We start from the raw sequence: 27,031 nt of genomic DNA, 5'->3' as shown, positions 1-27,031 counted from the left end.
CGTATACAGGAATTGCAACTAATTCGCCCAGTTGTTTCAGCAAGCAATACGAAGGTGAAAACTCCAACTTTTGACGGCTCTGTTCCTTTCCAGGTGTTTAAGATTCAGTTTGAGAAGACCGCAGCAGTGAACAACTGGAGTGCGGAAGATAAAGTTGCTGCACTATTCGTGGCATTGAAAGGATCTGCTGCTGAAATCCTACAGACTATTCCCGAGGGAGAGCGGAACAACTACGAAACATTGATGAACGCTCTAGAGAGGCGATACGGAAGCGAACACAGGAAGCAGATACACCAAATAGAGTTGCAAAACAGCTACCAAAAAGCTAATGAGACTTTGCAGGAGTTTGCGTCAGATGTCGAAAGGCTTGCACATTTGGCGAATGCCGACGCACCCGTGGAATACACCGAAAGAGTAAAAATTCAGAGCTTTATAAATGGCATACGGGACGTCGAAACGAAGCGAGCCACATACGCAAACCCAAAGCCAACATTTGCAGAGAAGGTATCACATGCATTGACTCAGGAAACAGCCTCACTATTGAGTAAACCAGCATACAAAGCTCATCGTGTGGAAGTAGAAAAGCCAGAGTGGGTAGACACAATTTTGGAAGCACTGAAGGGATCTCAACAGAAGGATGCCAGAGTTATTAAATGTTTTAAGTGCGGCAACCCAGGTCACATTGCACGTCATTGCGATCTTGGTCCTAATAGTTCCAACAATGTGGGTGGCCGTAAACGCAAAGCTGGCGGAAATGAGCAAGAGCGTGTCGAATGTAAAGAACGAAAACTTGCCCCGGCTATTGAATGTCCCGTGATATCTGTGTCGCAAATGGGAAGGAAATCAAGCAGTCTTACCGTCAGAGGGAATGTGGATGGTAAAGAACGTGTACTGACTGTAGATACGGGCGCATCTCATTCCTTGATCCGATCTGACTTGGTCAACAGGAGAGTAAAACCGTTACCTGGAGCAAAGTTGCGTACGGTCACTGGCGAGTATAACCAAGTTCAGGAAGACGTGATATGTGAAGTATTGATTGGGAAGGTCATGGTTCTACACAAATTTGTTGTGGCGGAGATTGTTGATGAAGTTATATTGGGAGTGGATTTCTTGGTTGACCATGACATCAAGATCGATATGCAGAGAAGGGTGATGCGTTATGAGAACCAAGATGTGCCACTTAACTTTAGTTTGGAAAAAGGGTTCAGCAGTAATCGGGTACTGGTGGAGAAGACTCGACGAAGGCCACGAAATTCAAAGGTAAAAGTTGATGGAACAAATGGGCCAAACAAATCAAAGCCGAAGGTACCTGTGAGCGAAACACTGGCATTGAAAAGCCCTAACGGACGTACTAAAACGAAAAAAGAATGCAAGGGTGGTTTCAAGCCAAGGCACACTATTGTTGTGAAGCGTCGGAACGATACTGATTATGCAAAGCAAATCCGTCCAGCGCAAGCTCTGCGAAGTAGTTCTTCATTGGCCGAGCAACAGAGTGCGAGGGAACGATCCAGAATAATGAGTAGTAAGATGAAACACAGGTACGACAAGGAAAATAATTCGCAAGGTTTCCGGGAGGGAAATTTGGTACTGTTATACAACCCTCACCGGCGGAAAGGTGTTCCATCCAAATTTCGGTGCAGTTGGGAAGGCCCGTACAAGGTTGTGAAGAAGATAAGTGATATCATCTACCGCATACAAGCAATTGGGAAATCACGAAATAGAAGAGTGGTACATTTGGCGATGCTAGCAGCGTTTAGATTGAGAGATTTGTCTGATCGGGACGATCAGACTTAGGTGGAGGGCAGTGTAACGAATGTTAGTAGCACTGAGCAATGCTATCGTCTCTAAGCCGATGCTAACCAGCGACGTGAATGCACATCAATAATTCAATCATTATGTATCTACATAAACGAATAAATAATTGCGTCTACACATATGTATGTACGTATACGAACATCGGAGCGGCAATGCACAAATACATGCATATATCTTATCTGAGTTGTCACAAGAGAGAGCAATAATTTGTGCACGTAGTTGTGGCTGGCGATTTTGTAGCCGAAACTAACTAGTAACTTCTGGAAATAGAAGAGCCTAGATGTATGCAGCGTAAACTATAAAAGTGGCGCAGGCGAGTAAGAAGTAATTCAGTTTGATTTGAGTTGTCAAGCAGTTTGATTAAGACGATATCTAGCGAGCAATAGCAGTGTTATTTTGAATAGTAGAGTTTCATTGAGCTATCAATCAGTGTGGTTATTAAGCAAGCTATTCGTTGCACAGTTTGTTATTGAGAAGTACTTTAATAAAGGTCATTTTACATTATTACAAATTGGAGTTATTTATTCAACAGTTTAGTGATTCGAACTTAGCAGAGGATTGCAAATAAGAGGATTTACAAGCAAATTCATTACAATATGTATTTTAAGATGTAAGTAGAGTGAAAAAAATGTGTGAATAATGTTAAAATCAATATACGATAATTAAAAGAAAAATAAAGAAAAAAAGGAAATTACAAATTGTGAATTTTGAGAGAAATGCTAAAAATATACGAAAATTAAAAGAATGGAAAAGAGAGAAAAGTAAAAGAAATTACAAATTGTGAATTCTGAGTTAAATAATGCAAAAAATATACGATAACTAAAAAAAAAAAAGAAAAATACGAGAACGAATTGTCTGGTTATAGATTTTAGGAAGCTAAATCAGAAAACCATCGACGACAAATATCCTATTCCTAATGTTACAGTCATATTGTCGACTCTGGGAAGGGCCAAGTATTTCACAACGCTTGACCTTAAATCAGGCTTTCACCAAATAGCACATGCAGACCAAGATCGAGAGAAGGCCGCGTTTTCGGTGGGTCATGGGAAATACGAGTTCTGTAGACTCCCTTTCGGATTGAAGAATGCACCCAGCATTTTTCAGAGGGCCATCGACGACGTGCTTCGAGAACAGATAGGGAGGTGTTGTTATGTTTACGTCGATGACGTTATTATTTTTTCCGAAGACGAGGAGAAACATGTTGAGCATATTGAGTGGGTTTTGAGAAGGCTGTACGAAGCTAATATGAGGGTATCCCGTGAAAAATCTCACTTCTTTAAACAAAGTGTGGAGTACTTGTCCGAACTTTGTTCAATGTCAGGTCCTTCCTGGGGCTGGAAAGTTATTATATATGTTTTATAAAGGATTTTGCGTTGATAACAAGGCCTTTGACGGATATCCTTAAAGGTGAAAACGATAAAGTTAAGTCTAAACAACAGAAGAAAGTAAGGGTAAACCTGAATGAAGACCAGTTCCAAGCTTTTAACAAATTAAAAGAGGTGTTGGCATCTGAGGACGTTATACTATCCTATCCAGATTTTAAGAAGCCTTTCGATATAACGACGGACGCTTCATCAATGGGTATAGGGGCCGTGTTGTCTCAGGGTGGAAAGCCAATAACTATGATTTCTACAACCCTGAAGGATCGGGAACAGAATTTCGCAACTAACAAAAGAGAGTTGCTGGCAACTGTCTGTGCTCTCAAGAGCCTTAGAAATTACCTTTACGGCGTTAGGAACCTGAATATTTATACAGATCACCAGCCACTCACGTCTGCGGTTTCAGACCGGAATCCAACCGCCAAGATTAAACGTTGGAAGGCTTTTATTGATGAACACAATGCACAGATTTTTTACAAACCCGGTAAGGAAAATTATGTTGCTGACGCACTGCCACGACAGAATATCTATGTCCTAGAGGAGGAAGGGCAGTCCGATTTGGCCACCATTCATAGCGAAATGTCATTGTCGCATACAATCGAATCAACAGAGAAACCACTCAATTGTTTCAGAAACCAAATTGTTCTTGAGGAGGCAAATCTTGATTTGAGACGAAATTTCATATGTTTCGGAAAAAAACTCTTCATGAAGTTCAGTTCACTAATAGAAGAACACTTGTTGACGAGATTAAGGTGGTTGTAAATCCAAACGTGGTGAATGCGACATATTGCGGCCTGCCAACTTTGCCAAGCATTCAACACGAATTGGTTACATCTTTTTCATCAACGAAATTTTGGCATTGTAAACGCATGGTGTCGGACATTGTCAACAAGGATGAACAAAGAGAGATAATTACGGCTGAACACAACCGTGCTCACAGAGCAGCTCAAGAAAACGTGAAACAGATCCTCTGTGACTACTACTTTCCAAAAATAACTAAGTTAGCCACCGAATAGTTTCAAATTGTAAAATATGCAACAGGGCCAAATATGACAGACACCCCCGTAGGCAGGCACTAGGGGTAACCCCCACACCGTCCTATGCTAGAGAGATGCTACATAATGACATTTTCTCCACAGACAAAAAATACTTTCTCACTTGTCTGGATAAGTTTTTTAAATTTGCGGAGGTACAGCACATACCATCCCGTACTATTGTAGATTTGAAAGGCCCAATTCTGCAGCAAATGAACATATTTCCGGGTACGAGGACTGTCTACTGCGATAATGAGGCATCGCTAAATTCCGAAACGACAAAATCTCTGTTAAAAAATCAGTTTGACGTCGATATTGTGAATGCGCCTCCGCTTCACAGTACCTCTAATGGTCAGGTTGAGCGTTTCCACGGTACACTTGCAGAGATTGCGAGATGCCTAAAATTGGAGAAAAAAATTGACGAAACAATTGAGCTTATATTGTTGGCTACGTTCGAATATAATCGAACTATTCATTCTGTCACCGGCAAAAAACCCATTGATGTGATTCACGCCACACCACAGGATATGCGAAATGAAATAATGGATAGAATAGAGAAAGCCCAACAAACACTGCTGGAGAGGAATAACCCTTCCAGAAAAAATTGAGTATTCGACGTGGGGGAGCGTGTATTGGTGAAAACCAATAAAAGATTAGGGAATAAGTTGACACCCCTCTACATAGAGGAAAAGGTAGAAACGGACGTGGGGACCACAGTCTTAATTAAAGGAGGGTGGCCCACAAGGACAACATAAAATAAATAAAAATTTTGATTTTAGGGTAACCAAGGTAGAATAATTTTCGTATTTTCTAGGATTCTTTCGGTGATACTTCTAATTGGGTCGACCACAGCAAAACTGACTGATTACTCGCACTCTAGTTACATACCTATTCAGGACGGGATTGTAACTGTTTGGCAGGAGGTTGACTTTCTTAAACACACAACAAATCTCAGGACTTATATGGAAATAGCCGAAGAAACAAAGAAACTAGCGAATCATTTTCTTGCATCTCACATGAGGATGTTGTTGGACTAGGACATCGAGCATATAAAAACACTTTTGGAAACATTAAGTACTCACCACAGGCAGGCACGAAGCACGAGGAACACCAGATTTCGATGATTTTGAAAATTTAAAATTTCGACAACAAGAGCTAAGTAATTCAGAAAATAGGCAAATAGAAATAAATACAGAAGTACAAAAAAAAAAAAAATAATAAATGAGCTAACAGATACAGTGAATCTAATCACAAACAATGTTAAAGTTAAGAAGATTGACACTAATCATTTATACGAAACATTGCTCTCCTGAAATAGAGTTTTAATTTCCGAAATTGAAATCTTGATTTCAGCCATTGCCCTTGCAAGGATTGGCGTCATTAATCCGTCAATATTAAATTTTGAAGATGTAAAAAAGATAATTAACATGCACTCTACAAATACAACAATAACATAGTTAATGGAGGTATCTAGTAGTAGGGTTCTGTTAGACAATAATTTTTTAGATTTTTTAATAAAGTATCCGAAACCTATATTAGTATGTAAGAGAGTCATCTTGTTTCCCGTTCAACACAACGAAACTGTCCTGCACTTTGGTAACGACAACAACGTCGCTGACTGTGACAATCAGATTTTGGCTATTGGCAACTGTATTACAGCACTCACATCCACATTTTGCAAAAAGCTACAAAATACAACATGCGCACAACAACTACACTCGGGAAGTGTGGCTCATTTTAGTTTCTTAGTTATACATTTTAGCGTTCATTTTTTAGCATATTTATTTGCGGTTTAATATTATAACAGGAAAAGTTATTCAATTTTAAATAATCTTGGCCTAGCAATATTCCTTTTAATGTATCCGATTCCAGACGCTTTCGGATTTTTGTTTTGTTTAAATTTATTTTAGAAAAAGTTCGTTCTACATTCGCTGAAAAGTGTGGCAAGCACATTAGATCCACAACGAATGCACATAAATTAAAAAAAACGTATGTAGTCAGTTCTTTTAATATTTTCCAAAAAACTTCTGGAGGAATCTTAGAAATGTCTTCAAAATAGAGGAACTGCGGCATTTGTGGTATAGCGTTTAGTTTTTGGGTAATTTTGGCCTAACCAAAAGTCCAATTCACCTCTTTTTCGTCACATTTTGTTTTGTGAAATATCATCTATAGCGTACTTTATCAAAAGTTGTATACCACCAACAGTTTACAATTTATAAGATGAAATTCGGGTGAGCTCGAAATGCCGCTTCCCCAAAAATTGGCGGGTAATGTGGTACGCAAATGTAGGCTGATTTTAATTTGAGGTGAAGTTTAACATACAATAAGTCACAATGTGTAAATTTATTTCCATTTGGAAATCCTAAAATAATATAGCGAGGTCTTTCATTTTCACCAACCAGTTTGACATTCCATAAGATATTAGTGCTTTCCTGTAGAGAAGGGTTAGGGTAACCATCCCAACTTCTAAGCGAAATGTTTAGTGGTTGTTTGCTGTTAATTGTTCTCAACATAGTTAACCGATACGAGTATGAAAGTTGAACATGTGGCATTTTCCATGTAATATTTAAAAGTTTTAATAAAAGCTTTTCTGATGGTGTAGTTGACATCATAACAACATCATCATCTTTGGCTCGCATTAAGATTAATTCATGTTTACAATTAACAATCATTTTATCAAAATCTTCAGTAAATCTAAGCAGGTTTTTCAACGGTACACAAAAATTAAAATGTCCAGTCTTTAGGTTAATATTTTCAAATGGACCCAACCCTGCATTTTTTAGATTTTTACTCTCAAATTCGTTAATTGATACATAATTATAACTTTCATGAAAATGAAATGGTATATTAATTTCGTCACGAAACCCAAAATTGTAAGTCCTCAAAGGAAAATAGATAGACCCACCATTAAGTATACCGAAATAATCAGGATGAAGAGCTGAGTTGATTTAGCCATGTCCGTCTGTCTGTTTGTATGCAAACTAGTCCCCCAATTTTTGAGATATCTTGATAAAATTTGGTGAGCGGGTGTATTTGGGTGTCCGATTAGACATTTGTTGGAACAGGCCGGATCGGACCACTATAGCATATATCCTCCATATAACCGATTTTTCAGAAAAAGAGGATTTTTGTCATATATTACTCAATTTAACAGATTGAAGCTTGAAACTTCACCATATACTTTCGTATATTGCACATATTGTTGCATGAAAAAATTGATGAGATCGGTCGTATATATAGTATATATCCCCCATAACCGATTGTTCAGATAAGAAACTTTTCGTAATTACTGCCCTATTTTAAGAGCTAGAGGCTTCAAATTTCAAAGAATGCTTACGTGTATAGCATATATTGTTGTCTGAAATAATCATAAAGATCGGTGATATATATAGTATATATATGGTGGTATATATAGTATATATATGTGGGTAAAAAGGGGTTAGTGATATACGACTATCCTTTTTACGAAGTTAAATATATTATTTAATGTGGAGATTAAGTTTCCTTTAAGCTATTCTGATCTATTTCGTTGTAGTGCGAATAAAAACAAGGTTTATTCCACCTTACGGCCCAACGTTTCGCCAAATTTCCTTGGCATCATCAGGGGCGTAATATTCTATTTATTATTGTATAAAATAAAAACAACAAGAAATGCAAAAAGTTACAATACTAAAATTTTTAAATGCTTATGAATATACATATATCCACAGACAAAACTCAACGAAACAGATGAACAAATACAACATACTTCTGAAAATCAACTTACTTTAGATGTGGCGGTAGACAAAATTACAAAATGAAAATAAATAAAATTTACAAAAATTACACCATTAATTACATATAAAATCGGTACCATCGAGTTGTGGTACACTTTGTCACATTAAACACTATAAACATAATAAATAAGCTGCGGTAATATTGTCAGTATCTTCCTTCCTGTTGATTGTCTTTTCTCTATTTTGCAGTATTCGTAGGCTCTCTAAAGTGTATCGTTTTCTTTCTCTCATTTCTTTAGTTTCTTTCTAGTTTTGTAAAGCAAGTCGCCAAAGTGCAATTTGATTTAAAAGCCAATGTCTTGTTTGATGTTTTTATAAGATCTCGCGCGAAGTTTTCTGTGAGCCTAGGAATATATGTGACACTGAAGTATTGCTTTGTTTGGTTGTTGTTGCCTGTGTGTGTTGTTTGAAGTCTAGTATTTTTGATGTCCATTTGTTTTTGCATGATTAGGCTTGATATCAAGTAGTCGGGGTAATTATTCTTTCTAAGTGTCATTTTGATTTTTCTTATATTAGCGTCGTGAAATGTTTGATGGCTGATTGTCAATATTTTGCTTATGAGGTTCTTGGCCGTATTTATTTTATATTTTAAAGGTTGCGATGAAAAATAATTTATTAGGCGCCCAGAAGCAGTTGGTTTGGAATACCAATCTAATATTAAAACGTTGTTATTTCTATATATTCGGGTGTCTAAGAAAGGGATACTGCCGTTTTCTTCTTTTTCTATGGTAAATTTCAATTTGTTGTGGTATTTGTTCAATGTATTTAAAATTATATTTGCGTCTTTTCTTTTGATTATTTAATGTTTAATTTTGAACGTTTAATGTTTAATAAAGAATTAAGTTACAAATGAAATTCACAAATGGTTGAATATAATATGATATTTAGTTAATTCCAATATTCAAAATGTTAACTCACACGCGTCGTTCTGCCGTCGTTATGGTTTGAGTTCTCGTCGTCAACTAACTATTGCTTCTCGTTTGATCATTGTTGTTTCTCTTTGTTGCTTCTTCGCATCGCGTGCCACAAGGTTGCTGAGAAAAGGTCAAGATGTTGTTTAGAAACCCACTCCCACATTCGGCCATCCTGCTGCGCATTCGCCCTCGAATGCACCGTTGTCATCATCAGAGAAATTTACCCATGGCTTCATAAATTCGGCGCAAGTCGGTGTTTGATTTGGCCCTTCAGTTTTACCAGATTTCACAATGTCGTAGGTATCTTTTGGCTTTACCTTTATAACACGGTAGGTACCCAGATATTTAGCTTTTAATTTGAGTCCTCCACCAAATTGCGTACGTTTTATTGCCACCAAGTCGTCAATGGAATACTTGTGGGCTTTTTTGCGTCGAAGGTTGTATGTTTTTTTGTTTTCAGCTTGCATATTCAAAATCTGCTTTTTTGCATGTTGCCTAGCCTCATCTCTCATATCTACATATTTTTGTCGCATTTCTTCTTCTATTAAATTTTTGATATTAACGTCGTCGCTTGTTCGCATCTTAACACCTGTCAACAACTGGAATGGGGTCATGCCGATGCTTCGATTATATGTGGAGTTAACGATTTGCTGTACCCTGTCAGTGTACTTATACCACTTACTTGGATCGTCTTTACTTAGCTTTGATAGAACGCTTGATATAACGCCATTCAATCTCTCCACTTGGCCATTAACACGTGGAAGCCCAGTGGTTATTTTGAAATGCTGGATGTTTGCGTCTTCGCAGTATTTTCGAAAATCGTCAGACGTAAATGCCAAACCACGGTCCGAGATAATCTGAACTGGGTTACCAAACGTCATACTCTGTAATTTTAAACGGCTAATTGCTTCTTGTGCTGACGTTGAATTGGTAGGATATAGCCAAGAAAATTTTGTAAAGGAATCGATAACGGCAAATATGTGTTTGTACGACTTGTTGGTAGACTCCAACGGACCAAGGAAATCTATATGGTACGTATGAAGCGGTGTTTCACCCTTGTGTAGCGGATGAAGTTCACCCTCTTGCTTGCCTAACTTTCGGTTTGAGACAATGCAAGCAACACAGTTAGCTATATGCGTGCGTATTTTTTCTTCCAGCTTTGGAATGAAAAACTCTCGACAAATCAGATCTTTAGTTTTTTTCACGGCAAAATGGCCCTTCTCGTGTGCACGTCTAATCACGTCTCGTTGCATACACTTCGGTACTACTACTACCTCAGTGTAGTCGATCAATTTGTGGAGAATACCTCCCTTTTGGAAATAGTCGTTGTACGTCTTCTTATCTTGAATAATTTCAGTGATAGCTTTTAATTCTTCATCTTGCTGTTGAGCGCGTCGTAACGAGCTTAGTAAATCTACATCACTTATCTTCATAACCGGGTAGCGGCTTAAAGCATCTACGTGCCTCATTAGAATACCCTTGCGATGTTCTACCTGGTAGTCATATTCTTGAAGGAATAGGATCCAACGCGCTACTCTTGTGCTTAAATCTTTTTTCTCCAACGTTTTCGTAAAGGCATTACAGTCAGTTACGAGTTTAAAATGTAAACCAAGTAAATACACACGAAATTTTTTCAATGCCTCTATTACAGCTAAAATTTCTAGTTCATAGCTTGAGTATTTACGTTCTGTGTCAGATGTTTTCTTGCTCATGAAATATATGCTTGTTTCACTTTTATTTTAATTTTTTGGGCAATTTTTTGATATGTGTCCGAATTGTTTACATTGAAAACATTTCGTTCCCTTTCCCTTGTCCTTGCAATCTACACTCTTGTGCCCTTTCATCCCGCAATTGTAGCAAACAAATTTATCTTTTTCGGTTTTCACCACACTTTTTGCTTATACCTTACATTCGACACTCTTCTTATTACTCTTTCGCATCGTTTCGTATATTTTGATTTTTTCTTTAAATTCTTTCAAACTATGTGCACCGTACAATACTGCTTTGTTTACATTCAAGTCGCTAATACCTTCAATCACATATTGCATTAAAGCATTTTCATCGATATTACCCCGCATTGCTAATTCCTTCATACTCAAAAAATATTCTTGCACACTCGCTTCTGCTTTCATTTTTTTCTCGCATAGTTGTTTGTGTATTTGTGCGCTATTTACCACAGTCTTAAACTCTTCTGCTAATGGTGATTTCAATTTTTGCCAAGAAGTAATACCTCTTTCGCTTTGAATAAACAAATTTGCTAAACCTCGCAGTGATTTTTTAGCAAATATGAATTTTAGTAATTCATCCCACCCTAACATAATTGCAGTCTCTTCAAACTCTTGCAGCCAAATTTCAACAGAAATATTTTCACTACCATCAAATTGCCGTACAGAGTCTTCAATAGCCGTGTTTTTTAACACGCGCGTATACGTTTCGTTTGCGCGTGTTAAAAAACGCCTATCTTCGCTTAGATAATGCTTAGGAGACCCATCTAGCGGCTGTGGTAAAACAACTAGCTACAGCAATAGGGTGTACCGAAAAGCGGAGACGCAACGCTCTGATGGCCATAGGGTATAACATATAGCTGAATCAGTTGCGATGAATTGTGGACACACATATAATACATAGAATTAGTGTACAGGGTGAAACAAAGACACATATTTCAGTTACATCTGAGTATAATGCGTATTGAAATTGAGTAGGACAAAATTTATGCGCAGCAATTTCAGAGGTGTATTTATAGTTTGTCTCTTAGCAGTCAATATAAAGTTTAAGCGTAAACGGATATACGCGTGTTAAAAAACACGGTTAATATCACGAAAGTTGATAGAGAATCGTGTCACTTGTGCTGCTTCTGCAAACGGTTTTGTTGTTGTTGCACCTCTGCTATTCGCTTCCAGTTGTTCGTCGCTTTCGTTATTTATTCGATCGTTGATTTTGACTTGACTACTTGTTCGTGGTGGAAATCCCAAATGTGCGTCATTTGTAGTTACGTCAAAACTACGCATATCACCACTACCATCGTCGCCATTCTCACCATTTTCGCTTTCGTCATCGTCGTTGTATTTTCCCCAGCCTCTGCCGCAGCACACAACAACGTTTTGTTCTGCAAATTCCGAAAAATGTGCAGCCCAACATTCTCTACTTTGAAGCTCAAACCCAACACGTTGCAAATGGATATTAGATCAGTGGCTGTCAAATTTTCATCGATGTATTCAAACTTTTGCTTGCAGCGGTCGTCATGTTCGTCGTATTCAAACCCTTCAAATTCGCGTAAACGTTTGTGATTTGATCTGTCTCCTTCGGACTCGAATACAAATTTGTGCAGAGCTACAATGCTTTGTTTGCAGCTTGTACGCAACTTTTCGCGTACAAATTCAAATTTTTGCAGACACAACATTTCCACGAATTTCTTTCTTATTAGAAATTTTATGCAATCGACATTACTTCTTATTTTGCAATTTCTAATCGTTTAATATGTTTTTTCTTGCACAAAACGCCACTTTTTGCAGTTTTATAGTCACTTTTATTTATTTCGAGTTTTTACAATAGATACGACTATCCTTTTTACGAAGTTAAATAGATTATTTAATGTTTAATTTTGAACGTTTAATGTTTAATAAAGAATTAAGTTACAATTGAAATTCACAAATGGTTGAATATAATATGATATTTAGTTAATTCCAATATTCAAGATGGTTAACTTTCACACGCGTCGTTCTGCCGTCGTTATGGTTTGAGTCATTGTAAATTTTACCAAGTAGCGCAACTAACAGCTGATCGGTGAAAATTCGCACATTCACACGCACAGTTCTCGACTCACTTTAAAAAACAAACTTTAGATTATTTAACTCAAATTTTAACGTGAGACAATCCTTACGAATTTATGTATATAGAATATATAAGGCGTTTTTGTTGTTATTAAAACGATAGTTTTATTTTTATTAAAGCTTTTTATGATTTTTTTTTTTTAACTTTGAAAAGACTCCGAACACCATTCTTTCATTATATGACATTCGACTGCCTAGTCCACTGCCTTCCACTCTATTCGCAACAAAACGTCTATTTAAGTTGCCAAACTATATAGTAAACAATGGTTTGAGTTCTCGTCGTCAACTAACTATTGCTTCTCGTTTGATCATTGTTGTTTCTCTTTGTTGCTTCTTCGTATCGCGTGCCACAAGGTTGCTGAGAAAAGGTCAAGATGTTGTTTAGAAACCCACTCCCACATATATATATTTTCGAAATTTTAGCCCCATTTTAACAGCTAGAAGTTTCAAATTTCACCGAATGCTTACGTATATAGCATATATTGTTGTCTGAAAAAATCATTGAGACCGGTGGTATATATAGTATATATCAACCGATTGTTCAGATAAGAAACTTTGCGCAATTTCTTCCCCATTTTAACAGCTAGAAGCTTAAAATTTCACCAAATGCTCACGTGTATAGCATATATTGTTGTCTGGAAAAATCATAGAGATCGGTGGTATATATATTATATACCCCATATTGTTGAAATACGTGATTCGTAGTCATAGTTTTTACACGCAGACCACAAAAAACCTGAAACTTTACATCCTCAGACAAAGTACCTAACTGTTTTTTATTTATATTTATCTTAAAAATCGTTTAGGTATGTAGATCTGTTCACTATATATTTCTTATCTTATACATCCGATTATTCAGAGATTACGAACGGGATAAGATTATTGTTCAGCCTCATTCATGAAAGGTATGAAGTCTTCGACACAGCAGAAGACAGTCCCGTCCTTACTTGTTTTTCATTGCTGTTGCAATACCCAACTTTCTAGTGCGATCAATTTCTATTCCATTAATTTCAAATCGAATGGCCTCGAATAAATACGCCATACAATTATTAAGCAGCTGCACAGTTTTTGAAACTTGCAAATTACTATTTGATATGAATCCCTCAATGTATAAAATACTCTCACTAGGTAGCACATATAGGTCTTGATTTTTTATAGGGATCCCAATTGCATCATTGTTTTGAAACAGATATGGTGTGTAGCTATGGTAATCCTTTTTATACTCAGTTGAGCAGAGCTCACAGAGTATATTAACTTTGATTGTATAACGGTTGGCTGTACAGGTATAAAGGAATCGAGATAGATATAGACTTCCATATATCAAAATCATCAGTATCGAAAAAAAATTTGATTGAGCCATGTCCGTCCGTCCGTCCGCCCGTTAACACGACAACTTGAGTAAATTTTTAGGTATCTTGATGAAATTTGGCATGTACATTCCTGGGCACTCATCTCAGATCGGTATTTAATATGAACGATATCGGACTATAACCACGCTCACTTTTTCGATATCAAAAATTTCGAAAAATCGAAAAAGTGCGATAATTCATTGCCAAAGACGGACAAAGCGATGAAACTTGGTAGCTGAGTTAAACTTATGACGCAGAATAGAAAATTAGTAAAATTTTGGACAATGGGCGTGGCACCACCCACTTTTAAAAGAAGGTAATTTAGAAGTTTTGCATGCTGTAATTTGGCAGTCGTTGAAGATATCATGATGAAATTTGGCAGGAACGTTACTCCTATTAATATATGTATGCTTAATAAATATTAGCAAGATCGGAGAACGACCACGCCCACTTTACAAAAAAAAATTTTTTTTAAAGTCAAATTAAAAAAAAAAAAGTTTATATCTTTACAGTATAAAAGTCAATTATGTCAACTTTCAACTCCAGTAATGATATGGTAAGTAAGTATTTACATTGGAACAAGTTTCCCATGGATGGATGTTTCCATCGGCATGTATTTTGTGGTTTGTTGGTATTCTCATGTACTTATATGGATCAGTATGTACATACAAACTTAAAATGCCAAACAAAATGTTCAATCTGCCCCTGCGGGTGCCCATCGGCTCCTTTTTGTAGACGAGAAAAAAAGGGGGTTGTGGGTGGGGGTTGGGGGTTGGGATTGGGCGGTACTACAGGTGTTCAACTGCTACTTTTTGTAGACGAGAAAAAGAGGAGACGAGGAGAGGAGGAGGGATTGGGAAGCAGTCGCTCGATTTCTTGCTGGGTTCACAAAATTCTCTCACGCACATACATATGCGTCATTATGTATACAAGACAAAAGCAAGCGGCACTTTAGAAATCTATTGGACTCTTTAAAAACGCTCGGTTGAAGTCTAGGGCTCATTAGAAGTATGAGCGGACATTTAAAAATTTGCGACCCTTTAAAAATGTAGGGCCCCCTTTTAAAATCTTAGCTCGATTCCCTCCTGAACGGCTAAGCTCTGCTAAATGCAAAAAGGATGTGCCTAAATGTAGGCAACGAAATTGTTTTGCTGTTTTGCGGTTTCATACGTATGCGCCTAAATGTAGGCAACGAAATTGTTTAGCGTCACATATATGTGTGTCAGTGTGTATATACTTTTCCGTTCACATTTTTCCTTTCACCATTTGAGCTAGAATCCCCATTTCCATACTACTGCCGGGCCTTTAGCCTGACGAGCGCAGGATATCAAAACAGAATGTGTTCAACAATTTTTTCTGGCTACTTGCTCTTCCTAAACCTGCTGTCACAGGAAATGGGATTTTTTCTTCTCTCTTTCACTCTATATATACATAGTTTCCGAACCTGCGGACCAGAGCTTCCTTATACATTCGTACAACATGGACTAGCTAACGCACCCGCTGGGTCTGAATTAATTGAACGACAGCCGGAAATATTTTTGAAAGGCCTGGAAAGCTGGAGGATTATCACCCCAGGCAACTTGCCTTCAGGACCGAAAAATTCACTTTAGGTGATATTGAAGACGTCCTTACAAGCGTAGAAATAGCACAGCGGTTTAATGCCAAATCCAAGCGAGTTGTCCTCATTTCAACCTTTACGTAAGAAACGCTATAAACAACGCTAGACCTGCTGGTCGCGCTATAGCATTATCATCATTAATTGACGCTTAATCGCCTAAGCATTTTTGGCCGTTTCGTAACAAGTCACGCCTTATATCCCTGTTTCGCGATAACCGACGCCAATTGGGAGCACCAAGGGAAGTCAAGTTTTCCTTCACCTGCCTCTTCCAATTCACAATGCGTATATTAAGGCCAATAATATCAATATCATCAGCATACGCCCGTAATTGTACGGTCTCATAATAATGCTGCTTTGAAGTCGAGAAAAAGATAGTTAGTGTCGATTACCTTGTCGTTTTCTCCAGAATCTGGCACATCGTGAAGGTCTGAAGCCCCACTAATAAAGTGCAATCAGTTTGCTGGCTATGAGGTGCACTCTTTCGCACAGTACGCTAGGAAGGACCCCCAGCGGGATAGGGGGGTCTTAGAATATACCTGCGGTAGGTATGCCTGTCGTAAGAGGCGATTAAAATACCCAAATGATTGAAGGGGTTGCGTAGCGCAACTCTCAGGGGGTTGCCAGCGCAATATATAGCTTCTCAAACCCAATTATCAACCTCACCTACGCGCGGCTAATCCTGTTTCTTTAACAGCCGAGGTACCGAAATCCTGATCGATCTAGGGGTGGGAAGGCGGTATGGCCTAGAAGGTGGCATGTGGTCATACCAAATCGTTCCCGCGATGGTGGGGATATAGTACCTTTATAGAGTTTGTTACCGGAACGTACCGGATCCGCATCCGGCAAAGGACCATCAACATGGATAACACTTCCCAAGGCCTTCGGGGAGTGTCCTTATCGCTACAACAACAACAACAAGGACCTTATACGCGATATTAATCAGGTTGATTCTGCGGCCATTAGCTCAAGCTTGGGACCTGAGCTTAGCGCACAACCCTGGAATGGGATTTGGATTTAAGCCGCCTTTTACGACAGGAATACCTACCGTGAGTAAATTCTAAGCCATCATAAACCGCAGAGTCGCGTTACAGCAGCGGTACCAAATACCATGCTTTCATCGGAAGCTATCTCAGTGATCCCATCCTTATATACCAAACCTGAGAGGGTTCGCCGACCTTGAAAGTCACATGGTGGGCAGCAGAGGTATCAATTCCAGTCCTGTGGAACGTCAGTTACGATGAAATTTGCAATCTTGGCATGCTTTATGATTCATTTTAAGACGAATTGTCGGAGAAACAAAAGAAGCACATATAAAGCTTATTCTGGCCATGATGCGACAACTGAGTGGCTAGACTCGCGCGAACTTCAGTTGACAGTGGACACAATAGAAAGCTTTGAAACCTTCTCTTGAAATGCAGACGCAGTCGGTAGGCCTGCGGTGTTAGGAAATTGAAGACTTGAGTTAGAATCTCACTCGCGGAGAATATAATTTCTAATTTAGAAATACAAATACAAATGACTGCCGGAACAATCCCCAACGGCCTGTTAGCGCTGGAAAAAAGAAAGCTAAAGGCCCAAGTGCGCACAAAAGTCGTTAGCCAAGAGAGCAGGGAAGAAACATTTAGGATGGGAAAATAAGCAACGAGCTAGATGAACAGCGAAACTAATCACAAATGTTGAAGCATGAGTAAAAAAGGCCGCAGATTCTAAGTGCGTTTACTGTGATGCAGACGACGCCGTTGCTGAACACACTTTCTTTAAATGCTTGGGATGGATCCAAAAAACGACAAATGGGGGAGGAGTGAATCGGCCAAGTAACAGTAGATAATGTTACATTAAAAACGTTGAATGGCCCACAAGAGCGGCAACTTCGTAGAAACCACACTCAGAGAGAAAAAGCAGTATCTTGACGCAGGTGTAACCAAAGGATCCTAAAAATCAAAAAATATGGAACGCCACCATAAAGTAATGCGAAAGTGGTCCACGGCTGGGCGATGGTTCCAAAAGGGAGGGTATTTAGTTCACGGAGACACGGTTGCTGCCGTCGCAGTAAAAATGGGTTCTTTGGGCATTTTCCATCCCAACCCGCAAAAAAAAGCATTGCTTATGGCAACTTTTATGTTCAGTATTAGGTTATGATGAAGGCTTTGCTTGCGGTTACGGTTTCTTTTACATATATGGTTATTGTAGAAGTTGCGGTGGCTATATCGTTGTGGGTTATGCCAATAGTTGCATTTAGGGCTACAGTTATAAACATGGCTCCAGTTACTGTCACGGTAATGGTTACGTCTACTTTACCTAGGAAAGCACTTGTACGAAGTAATTGATTAATAAACAATAAATGTTGTTTTTTTCGTTTATTTATTTGTTCAAACGACAAAAAGTAGACCACACCAGTTACCTCAAAATGTCTTACGTCTTTGTTCTCAATAATATACTTTTTACGAAATTTTTATACCCAGCTGTACTTGTACACAGGGTATTATAACTTTGATTGGATAACGGTTAGTTGTACAGGTATAAAGGAATCGAGATAGATATAGACTTCCATATATCAAAATCATAAGTATCGAAAATAAATTTGATTGAGCTATGTCCGTCCATCCGTCCGTCTGCCCGTTAACACGATAACTTGAGTAATATTGAGATATCTTCACCTAATTTGGCACACGAGCTTATCTGGACCCAGAATAGATTGGTATTGAAAATTAGCGAAATCGGGTGATAGCCACGCCCACTTTTTATATATATAACATTTTAGAAAACACAAAAACCTGATTATTTAGTAAATAGTACAACTAGAATGTTGAAATTTGACGTGTAGACTGATATTGAGACTCCTGATAAAAATTTGAAACATTTCTCTAAAATGGGCGTGAAAAAATAAATTTTACAAATATTATTAATCATAAATCAAAAATCGTCAAACCTATCGTAACAAAATTCGACAGAGAGGTTGCCTTTACTATAAGGAATGCTTTGAAGAAAAATTAACGAAATCGGTTAAGGACCACGCCCACTTTTATATACAAGATTTTTAAAAGAGTCGTGGACGAATAAAATAAGCTATATCTTAGCGAAAAACAGCTTTATATCAATGGTATTTCATTTCCCAAGTGGACTTATAAATAGGAAAACTTCAAATTTAAAAAAATGGGCGTGGCACCGCCCCTTTTATGACTAAGCAATTTTCTATGTTTCGGGAGCCATAAAAAATAAATAAAAAAATAAATGTAAGGCGCGATAACCTCCGAAGAGATCTAAGGCCGAGCTTCTCTTCCAATTTGCGTCGTGCTCCTCTTGATTTTCCCTACAAATTGGCCGGACGGGACCTACATGTTTTATGCCGACTCCGAGCGGCATCTGCAAGGCAGATGAGTTTTCACTGAGAGCTTTTCATGGCAGAAATACACCCGGAGCGCTTGCCAAACACTGCCGAGGGGCGACCCCGCTTAGAAAAATTTTCTTCTAATTGAAAAATCTTATTTCTAAAATTTTGATGTTGCTTTGCCCGGGGTGCGAACCCAGGGCATACGGTGTGGTAGGCGGAGCACGCTACCATCACACCACGGTGGCCGCCAGCCATAACTCGAAGAAAAATTAGTTCAGAATAGAACCATATGTATTATTGCGCAGATTTGTAACACTATTAAGCACACAAAACAAACAACAACAATATTTCAAGTGTACAGCTGGGTATGTAATGTTCGGGTTCACCCGAACTTAGACTTCCCTACTTGTTTTTCTTTTTCTTACTTTCTTTAAAGCGATAAGCTGCCTTTTCTACGCAAAACCCCACCAAACACATAGGTGTTTTCTTCCGTCTTCCGTACCCTCTTTTATTTTCATTTTTATTGCTGTGTGCTAAAATTTGTGCATATATATGTATGTTTGTGTGAATGGTTTAATGCTTTGGTAGTGGCAAAATTAAGTACCCCAATAAAATATAACAACAATTAGCGTTTAACAACAGCAACACCAGCAGCACTCCCAAATAAAGACATGTGCATATGTGTAAGTGCTGGCACTGATATTCTAATTATATTCTTCCCTGCAATCTATTATATATCTACCTTCTTGTTTTGTGATGCACATACTTTACTAAAGATGTTTGTGTATGTGCAAGAACATAGGCGTTAGGGTCGTTACGGTAGCCATTCCGATAAAACGGAACTTTGAATTGATTTAGAAATTTTGCACTGATTTTTGTTTCGAGTTGGGGACGAGAGTTGATATACAGCCCACGACGGCAGTGCTTTAACGTACAATTATTCTGATCACATCTTTACATTATGGCATCATTGCTTTAACGGAAATGCAATGAACGATTGAAGTCGATAGAAAACCCTGGCCGTGCGACCTCTACGAGATTAGCCAGTTGGGATTTGTGGTCAGAAAGGGACTGTGACGCCAAGTATTGTCGTTCGCATCATGCAGAGCCGATAATGGATATATGCGCGCCGAGGAACAGATCATATTTCAGCTACGAAAGGACCATTTTTCCCCGATGTATATTAATTTTATATATTGCGCCTTATAAAATAAGTAACATTTCATACCAGCACTTTGAAATTCCGTCACTTCTTCTTCCACGACTTTTTCAAATTTTTTCCCGAGGCATCGGGGAATTGCTACGTGTTGATTCAGCATGCTTCGAAATATTTACTCGGCATTTTCACTTGTGAGGTAAAAATACTTACTAACTTCATTTGTGCTTAGCCGTTTAAGTGGTTATGTCCTTCCAACAAGGCTTGCGAGTAGCTTCTTCGTTGCGCTAAGAAAATTTAAATCGTTTTTTAACAGCGGAGTTGGGCCACCCACTTCCTTTCCGTCCATAGGCGGGTTCCGATAAGAGTACTTTTTTGGCCGGAGCATCATTTTTCATTCGAATAACACGACCTTGCTAGTGTAGCTGTTGTGTTTAAAATCGCTTCGTCGAGGCCCATATATCTCTCGAAGAATTTTTCTCTCGAATACTCCCAGAGCCACTTCATCTGCTGTTGTCATGGTCTATGCTACTGCAGCATTTAGCAGGACGGGTCCCATAAGTGACCTGTAGAGCATGATTTTAGTTTGCCAAGAGGGGAATTAACTTTTTATTTGTCTACTTAGTCCAAAGCAGCATATGCTGGCAATAGTGATCCTTCGCTGGATTTCTAGACGTTGCTGTTTGTGTTAGTGCTGTCTCCCAAACAAACGAAATCCTTTAATATTTTGAAATCATAGTTTTTTGCTTGATGACAGCAGGAACTTCAATTTTTCCTCATTCCCAATCAAAGCTATCTTTTCCATTTTTTATGTTGGGTACTCGAATCGTGCGTACATCTAAGATGCTGGAGACATGTCTTCCTTATATTATAACGTAGTCGATCTTGTTACATGTATTTCCTACGGGGGACTGCCATGTAGCTTGATGTACATATGTATATTTTTATGCTTAAACTTGGGGTGTTAAAGAAAAAGATAAGATACTATGGAGAGAATAATCGCGGAGAGCAGAAGTGCTGGAATGATATATTAAGCTTTGTACAGAAAGCAAAAGTTTCTGGGATACCAAAGTTGTACCTATTCTAGATGTTTTACAACTTAAGATTAACTAAATAGAAGGGGATCAGAATGATGTACATTTTTTAAACTTTTGTACTTTGCACTATCTTATCTCTACTGGTAATATTGTTACGTACCATATATAAATTGGACGTTTTGATTTAATTAATTTTAAGATTGAAACTGTAAGACTCTTTTTTTTAAAGCAGGCGTGGTCCTTATCCTCTTTTGATCGGATCTATATATAATACCAAGGACAATATTTAAGCCTTATTGCAAAGTGAAATCAACGGCTTTTGAGCTTTTAAATTTTACGGCTTGCAAAACTTATAAATTTTCTTCTGCTCAATGCTGACGGCACCACACCCATTTTACAAAATGTTAATAATGTACATCGTACATTTATTTATCCATTCAAGTTTCACCACTTCATAAGTATTTTTTTTGAAGCATCGCTTATTTTTTCCATTTTTGAAAGCTCCTAAATCCATCCCCCAAAATTTCACAGTAGAACGAAAAAGCTCTATTGCTGCATGGCAAACTAAAAGGTATTTAAATTATATGGAGTTAGCAGCATTTCTATAGCAAAGACTATAGACCCATTAGCTTAACATCATTTCTGCTCAAAACCTTTGAGAGGCTGATAGATGTGTACATAAAGTCCAACTTGGATGAAAAGCTGTTCTCCACAACACAGCATGCGTACACCAAAGGCAAGACGGTAGACACCGCATTGCACCACTATCACCCTATAATAAGCATAGAGAAATCCCTGGAATATAAGGAGTATGCTCTAGGAGTCTTCTTGGACATTGCCGGGACTTTCAATAATTTTGCAAAATGGGCGATTATGGATGGTCTTAATTACATTAAAGTACATCCTGCCTTAATCAGAGGGATCGGCTGCATGTTAAATTGCAGAAAGATTACATCACAATGGGGATTGTACAAGGCCACGAAATCAGTGGATGGGGGCACGCAGCAGGGAGGGGTGCTATCACCTCTGCTGTGGACGCTGGTCATCAACCAACTGCTCAGGCAATTCGATGAGGGACCCGTAAAATTTACGGCTTACGCAAATGACGTTGCAATTGTCTTAAGTGGAAAGTGCCTTCCAACGATTAGTTCTTTGATGGATCGGGCGCTTCGGGATATTCATACCTGCGCATCTAATGTCGGGTTGAAAGTCAATGCGGAGAAGACGGATATGGTCTTGTTTACAAAGAGGTACAAGGTCCCAAATTGGATCAGGTCTAAGTTAGGAGGGGTGACCTTACAGGAGAAACCTTGCACAAAATATCTAGGAAACATCCTAGACAGTAAGCTGTCATGGAAGCTCAACGTGGAGAAGAGGGTCAAGAAGACCTCAACGGCACTGCATGCATGTAAAAGAATGCTGGGGTGTACGTGTGGCCTATCGCCCTCTCTTTTTCATTGGGTTTTTACAGCGATTGTAAGCCCTATTCTCTATGGAGTTCTTGTTTGGTGGAAAGCCACACAAAAAACAACATACCTCAAAAAATTAGAGGGGGTTTGCAGAATATCGATGCTTAGAATTACGGGAGCCCTGAAAACAACCCCGACGGCTGCACTGTATGCCATTCTGCACATTCCACCTGTAGACCTGGTAGCAAAAAACAAAGCATTAACGACCGCAACCAGGCTCGGTGCTTCGGGGCAGCTTGCGCGCCGACCATATGGCCATAGTAGTATAGCGTCATCAATCACAAGATGAACAGACTACCTGATTCCCTATCTGCGCTTCGAGGGAGATCTTAAGGCCACAATAGAGATGGACCGTTGGCGCAAGGGTGCGTAAATGGCGGACGACGCGGTACATGGGTACACCGATGGTTCCAAAGTAGGGGAAAGAGTAGGGTTTGCGGTATACTGCGCTGATCCGGAAATAAGCAGATCCTACAGGCTGCCGGATTACTATAGCGTTTTCCAAGCGGAAATATTAGCCACAACCAAAGCAGTAGAAACCCTTGAAGAGAATAGCTTAAGCTGCAACCGTGTTAACTTTTATATTGACAGTCAAGCAGCAATTAAGGCAATAATCTCGCATAGCACAGCATCTGAATGCGTGTTAGAGTGTAAGCAGTCTCTGGAGGGAATCGGTACAGGGAGAAGCATACATCTATATTGGATCCCGGGGCATATGGGAATAGATGGGAATGAAAAGGCGGACGAACTAGCTAAAAAGGGCGCATCCCTTGAAGCTTGCTCCGTAGACGAGATTAAGCGAAGGCGAGAGGTGCACATGATCGACCAAGCGGGAAAGGCGTGGGTTCAAGCACGGGGCTGTAAAGTGTCGAAAATTATGTGTAGGTCTTACAACCTTAGACTAACACAGTTGCTTCTATCATTATAAAGAGAGGACTGTAGACTCATGACGGGTATTCTGACTGGACACTGCCTTCTGGCGTCACATGCCTTTAAGTTAGGCTTGGTCAGTGATAGCAGATGTAGGAAGTGCGGGTTGGAGAAGGAAACGATCGAGCACGTTCTGTGCTCGTGCCCTGCACTTGCCTGGCTAAGACCCCAGCTATTAGGAGTGATACAGCTGTCATATCTAGAAGCAGCAAGTGGCTTAAGTCCTACGAAGCTTCTAGTATTTGCCAAGAGGACGGAGTTATTTTATAACATAGGTCCTGGTTTTTGATAGGGTTTTTCAGTTTGGTCGTTAAAACATGGACCGGCCAGTTCAACCTAACCTAGCAGCATTTCATAATTTTTTTTGGAGTTACTGAATCTGGGCAATAAACACATACTTTTCTTTTACCACCATATACGAAATTGCCTCCAATTCCACCATTATCAAAAAGTCGGTTTGAGTTAAATGCGAACATCGTAGACGATATCAGTTTATGCTCAAGTTATGGTTTATGGGGTGCTGGTCTGGTGGAAAGCACTGGACACGGCGAGCACCTCCATAATGCTAGTGTCAGTGCAACGGACGGCGCTTATCGGTATCAGTGGCGCTATGAGAACAACACCTACCTTGGCACTGAATGTCATGCTGAATATACATCCAGTAGATATTGCGGGAAAGGCAGTCGCGGCCCGGTCGTTGGTCAGGCTTCGTGATATGGGTTATATGCTTTCTGATTTCGGACACTCTAGCCTTCTTACTAGTTTCGACTTTATCCCGGACAGGACGGACTATTGCATGCCGGTGGCCGCTCCCTATACAACCTTCACCCCAGTCATTCCCCCGAGGGAGGAGTGGAGAAGAGGAATTATCTGGGGCATGGGACCGGTTAACTTGTTCACGGATGGGTTGAAGTTGGATGGAAAGGTTGGCGGGGGGGTCTTTTGTCAAGAACTAAATGTAAGCCGCAAGTTTAAGTTGGCTGATCACTGCAGTGTATTCCAAGCGGAAGTTGCTGCGATTAAGGATGCGGTGGATGAAATGCTATCCAGCGCTAATACGGTTAGGGAATTTAACATCTACTCTGATAGCCAAGCGTCTATAAAGGCCTTGAGCTCAACTACAGTGCGATCGAGGGTGGTCTGGGAGTGCCTGACCACACTTGCGATTGCATCGAATTATTTTACAATTAAGATTATCTGGGTCCCGGGCCATAGTGATATTCCGGGTAACTGTCAAGCGGATCTCTTAGCCCGAATCGGTACAACTGAACCGGATGAAGATGGCTGTAGGGATTTCGGGATTCCGCTAGCCACCTGTGGATTGCTCTTCCATAGCTGGGCCTCGAGTCAGCTCAGCAAACGTTGGGCGGACACTACGTCTTGTAGGATATCAAGATCTTTCTGGCCGAAAGTGGATGGCAGGAGGTCTGCTGAAATAATTGGGTTCACTAAGGCTCACCTATCAATGGTCATTGGGGTTTTGACAGGGCACTGTCCCATGGGTATCCATGCGGTACGTCTCAATATATTGGAAACTCCATCCTGCTGCAGCTGTATGGAGGATGATGAGGTGGAATCACCAAATCACTTTATGCTTGACTGCCCAGCTTTTGCCAGAACTAGGCGAAAGTATTTCGGTCGTGACTCACTTGGATCTCCCGAGGAGCTATCCAAGGTTGAGATCGGGATCATTCGGAACTTTATCGTTGCTACCCAACGATTCTCTAAGTAGTTATATCTACGTCACCGTTGGTTTAGTTTATTATATGTGGTATCACAACGGACCGTCATGTTGTCCAAGTGAGCTTCCTCTATCAGGGAAGCTACCACCCAACCTAACCTATGGTTTGTTTTGTTGTTGTTGACATGTACACCATCGGCACTTGGTAAAGTATCGGAGAAAAGTATCGAGGTAAAGCATCGATACTTTACTCAGTACTTGGAAAAAAGCATCGAGTACGAAATACGCGAGTATTGTTTGGAAAAGTGTCGATTCTACTCACTCAGTGCTCGTATCGCTCTATCACTAAGTATTTTATATTTATTTTAAGTTATGCAACATCGTCCAAGTATTTTATAAAACGCTTTTGCTTCTGATTTTGGTAAAAAAAATTGTTTGGAAAATTCGACTTCGGTTCCGCTTTCCGCAAACTCATTTGCGTAGCATCCCTAGCAAAAACCTTTAGTTTGAGGTATTTGATTTGATGACAACTATGGCGTATACGCAACACACCAATTTTGCACTTCTTTGCACTAACATAAATCCACGCATTCATACTTTAGCTTAAAAAACAACAAACACTCCTTTTTATTTATTTCGCGGTGCGGGTTTGTTTTTGAAAGCGAGAGTATCAAACTGCTGTTGACATTTCAAGTGTTGCGTGAGCGTAATTTTCTTGATAATTTTTCCCTACTTCTTTGTTGCTTTTTTTCTTGTTTGTTAATGTTGTGTACTAGACAACAGCTGTTACCACCAGCGGTGTATTGCGGAAGTCGTTGACAGCATCAAGTATTTAATAATGAAGAACGTTATTTACAAGAAGTTGTTAAATTAACTTAAAAGTGATGGGATTTTATGTCTATGCTAAGTAAATAATTGACTCTTTCTAATTGGCAAATGATGGAGTAATTTTGTGTGATGTAACTACGACTTATGTTCTTTATGAATGGCTGATTCGGTTGATGGTCATTGAATGGATGTTAGCAAAGCTATTTAATATTAATTGCAGCAACTCAATTGTTTGAGGATATTTTGATGTGTAAACATAAGCGTAGTCTTGTAAGAGATATGCTACATATATGGGGTTACATTTAGAATGTAAATGCAGGGGCAGTGCGTAGTATTGGTGAAGTGTACTGCATGGAGTACAAAAGAATAAGTAAGCAGGTAGGAGTAGTGTGTGGTATTAGATGCTGTATGGAATAATAAGGAATTAGAGCGTAAGTGCGGACTTTACACTGTAGTGTAAGGTGTGAGATCAAGGTATGTGGTAGAGTTGACAGCAACTCAATGCAAACATGCCATCTATATGAGGATATACACAATTTGTAGGCATGTAAGATCTCGAACATATGTAAACACTGCTATTTTGTTGGAAATAAAACGCCAGAGCAAACATGAGTAAATGCGTAATTTTTATTACTGATGCAAAAAGTGTTTACAACAACAGAGCGCGTGGTTGGGTATTTAGGTTTAAGTTGAAATAAGTTTATTTTTCATTGCGAGTTCAAACTCTAATTAAAATTTACTGCAGTTTAATCTTTTTCATTTCTTTAAACAAAAAGATTTTACCTCTTGGCAGAGCTGGGTAAATTCAATTCCATTACATTACCCATTACATTGGAAAAAGTAATCAATTCCTTTCCTCCACAGCAAAGGAATGGATTACATTT

General features: G+C 39.1%; 1 protein-coding gene across 1 annotated transcript in view; it reads left to right on the top strand.

Annotated features, from left to right (window-relative positions):
• LOC137250331 (uncharacterized) overlaps positions 1 to 27,031 on the top strand; it is a 316,174-nt gene continuing 289,143 nt past the window's right edge. The window contains exon 1 of the mRNA XM_067782949.1: positions 1 to 2,305. Within this exon, the coding sequence (XP_067639050.1) occupies positions 244 to 1,794 (1,551 nt within the window). The 5' untranslated portion in view covers positions 1 to 243 and the 3' untranslated portion in view covers positions 1,795 to 2,305. The remainder of the gene's footprint in view (positions 2,306 to 27,031) is intronic.

This window comes from Eurosta solidaginis, chromosome 4, assembly GCF_040869045.1.
Source record: "Eurosta solidaginis isolate ZX-2024a chromosome 4, ASM4086904v1, whole genome shotgun sequence".
Taxonomy (NCBI): domain Eukaryota; kingdom Metazoa; phylum Arthropoda; class Insecta; order Diptera; family Tephritidae; genus Eurosta; species Eurosta solidaginis.
Note: the sequence above shows the minus strand (reverse complement) of the source record. Positions and strands in the feature narration are given on the sequence as shown.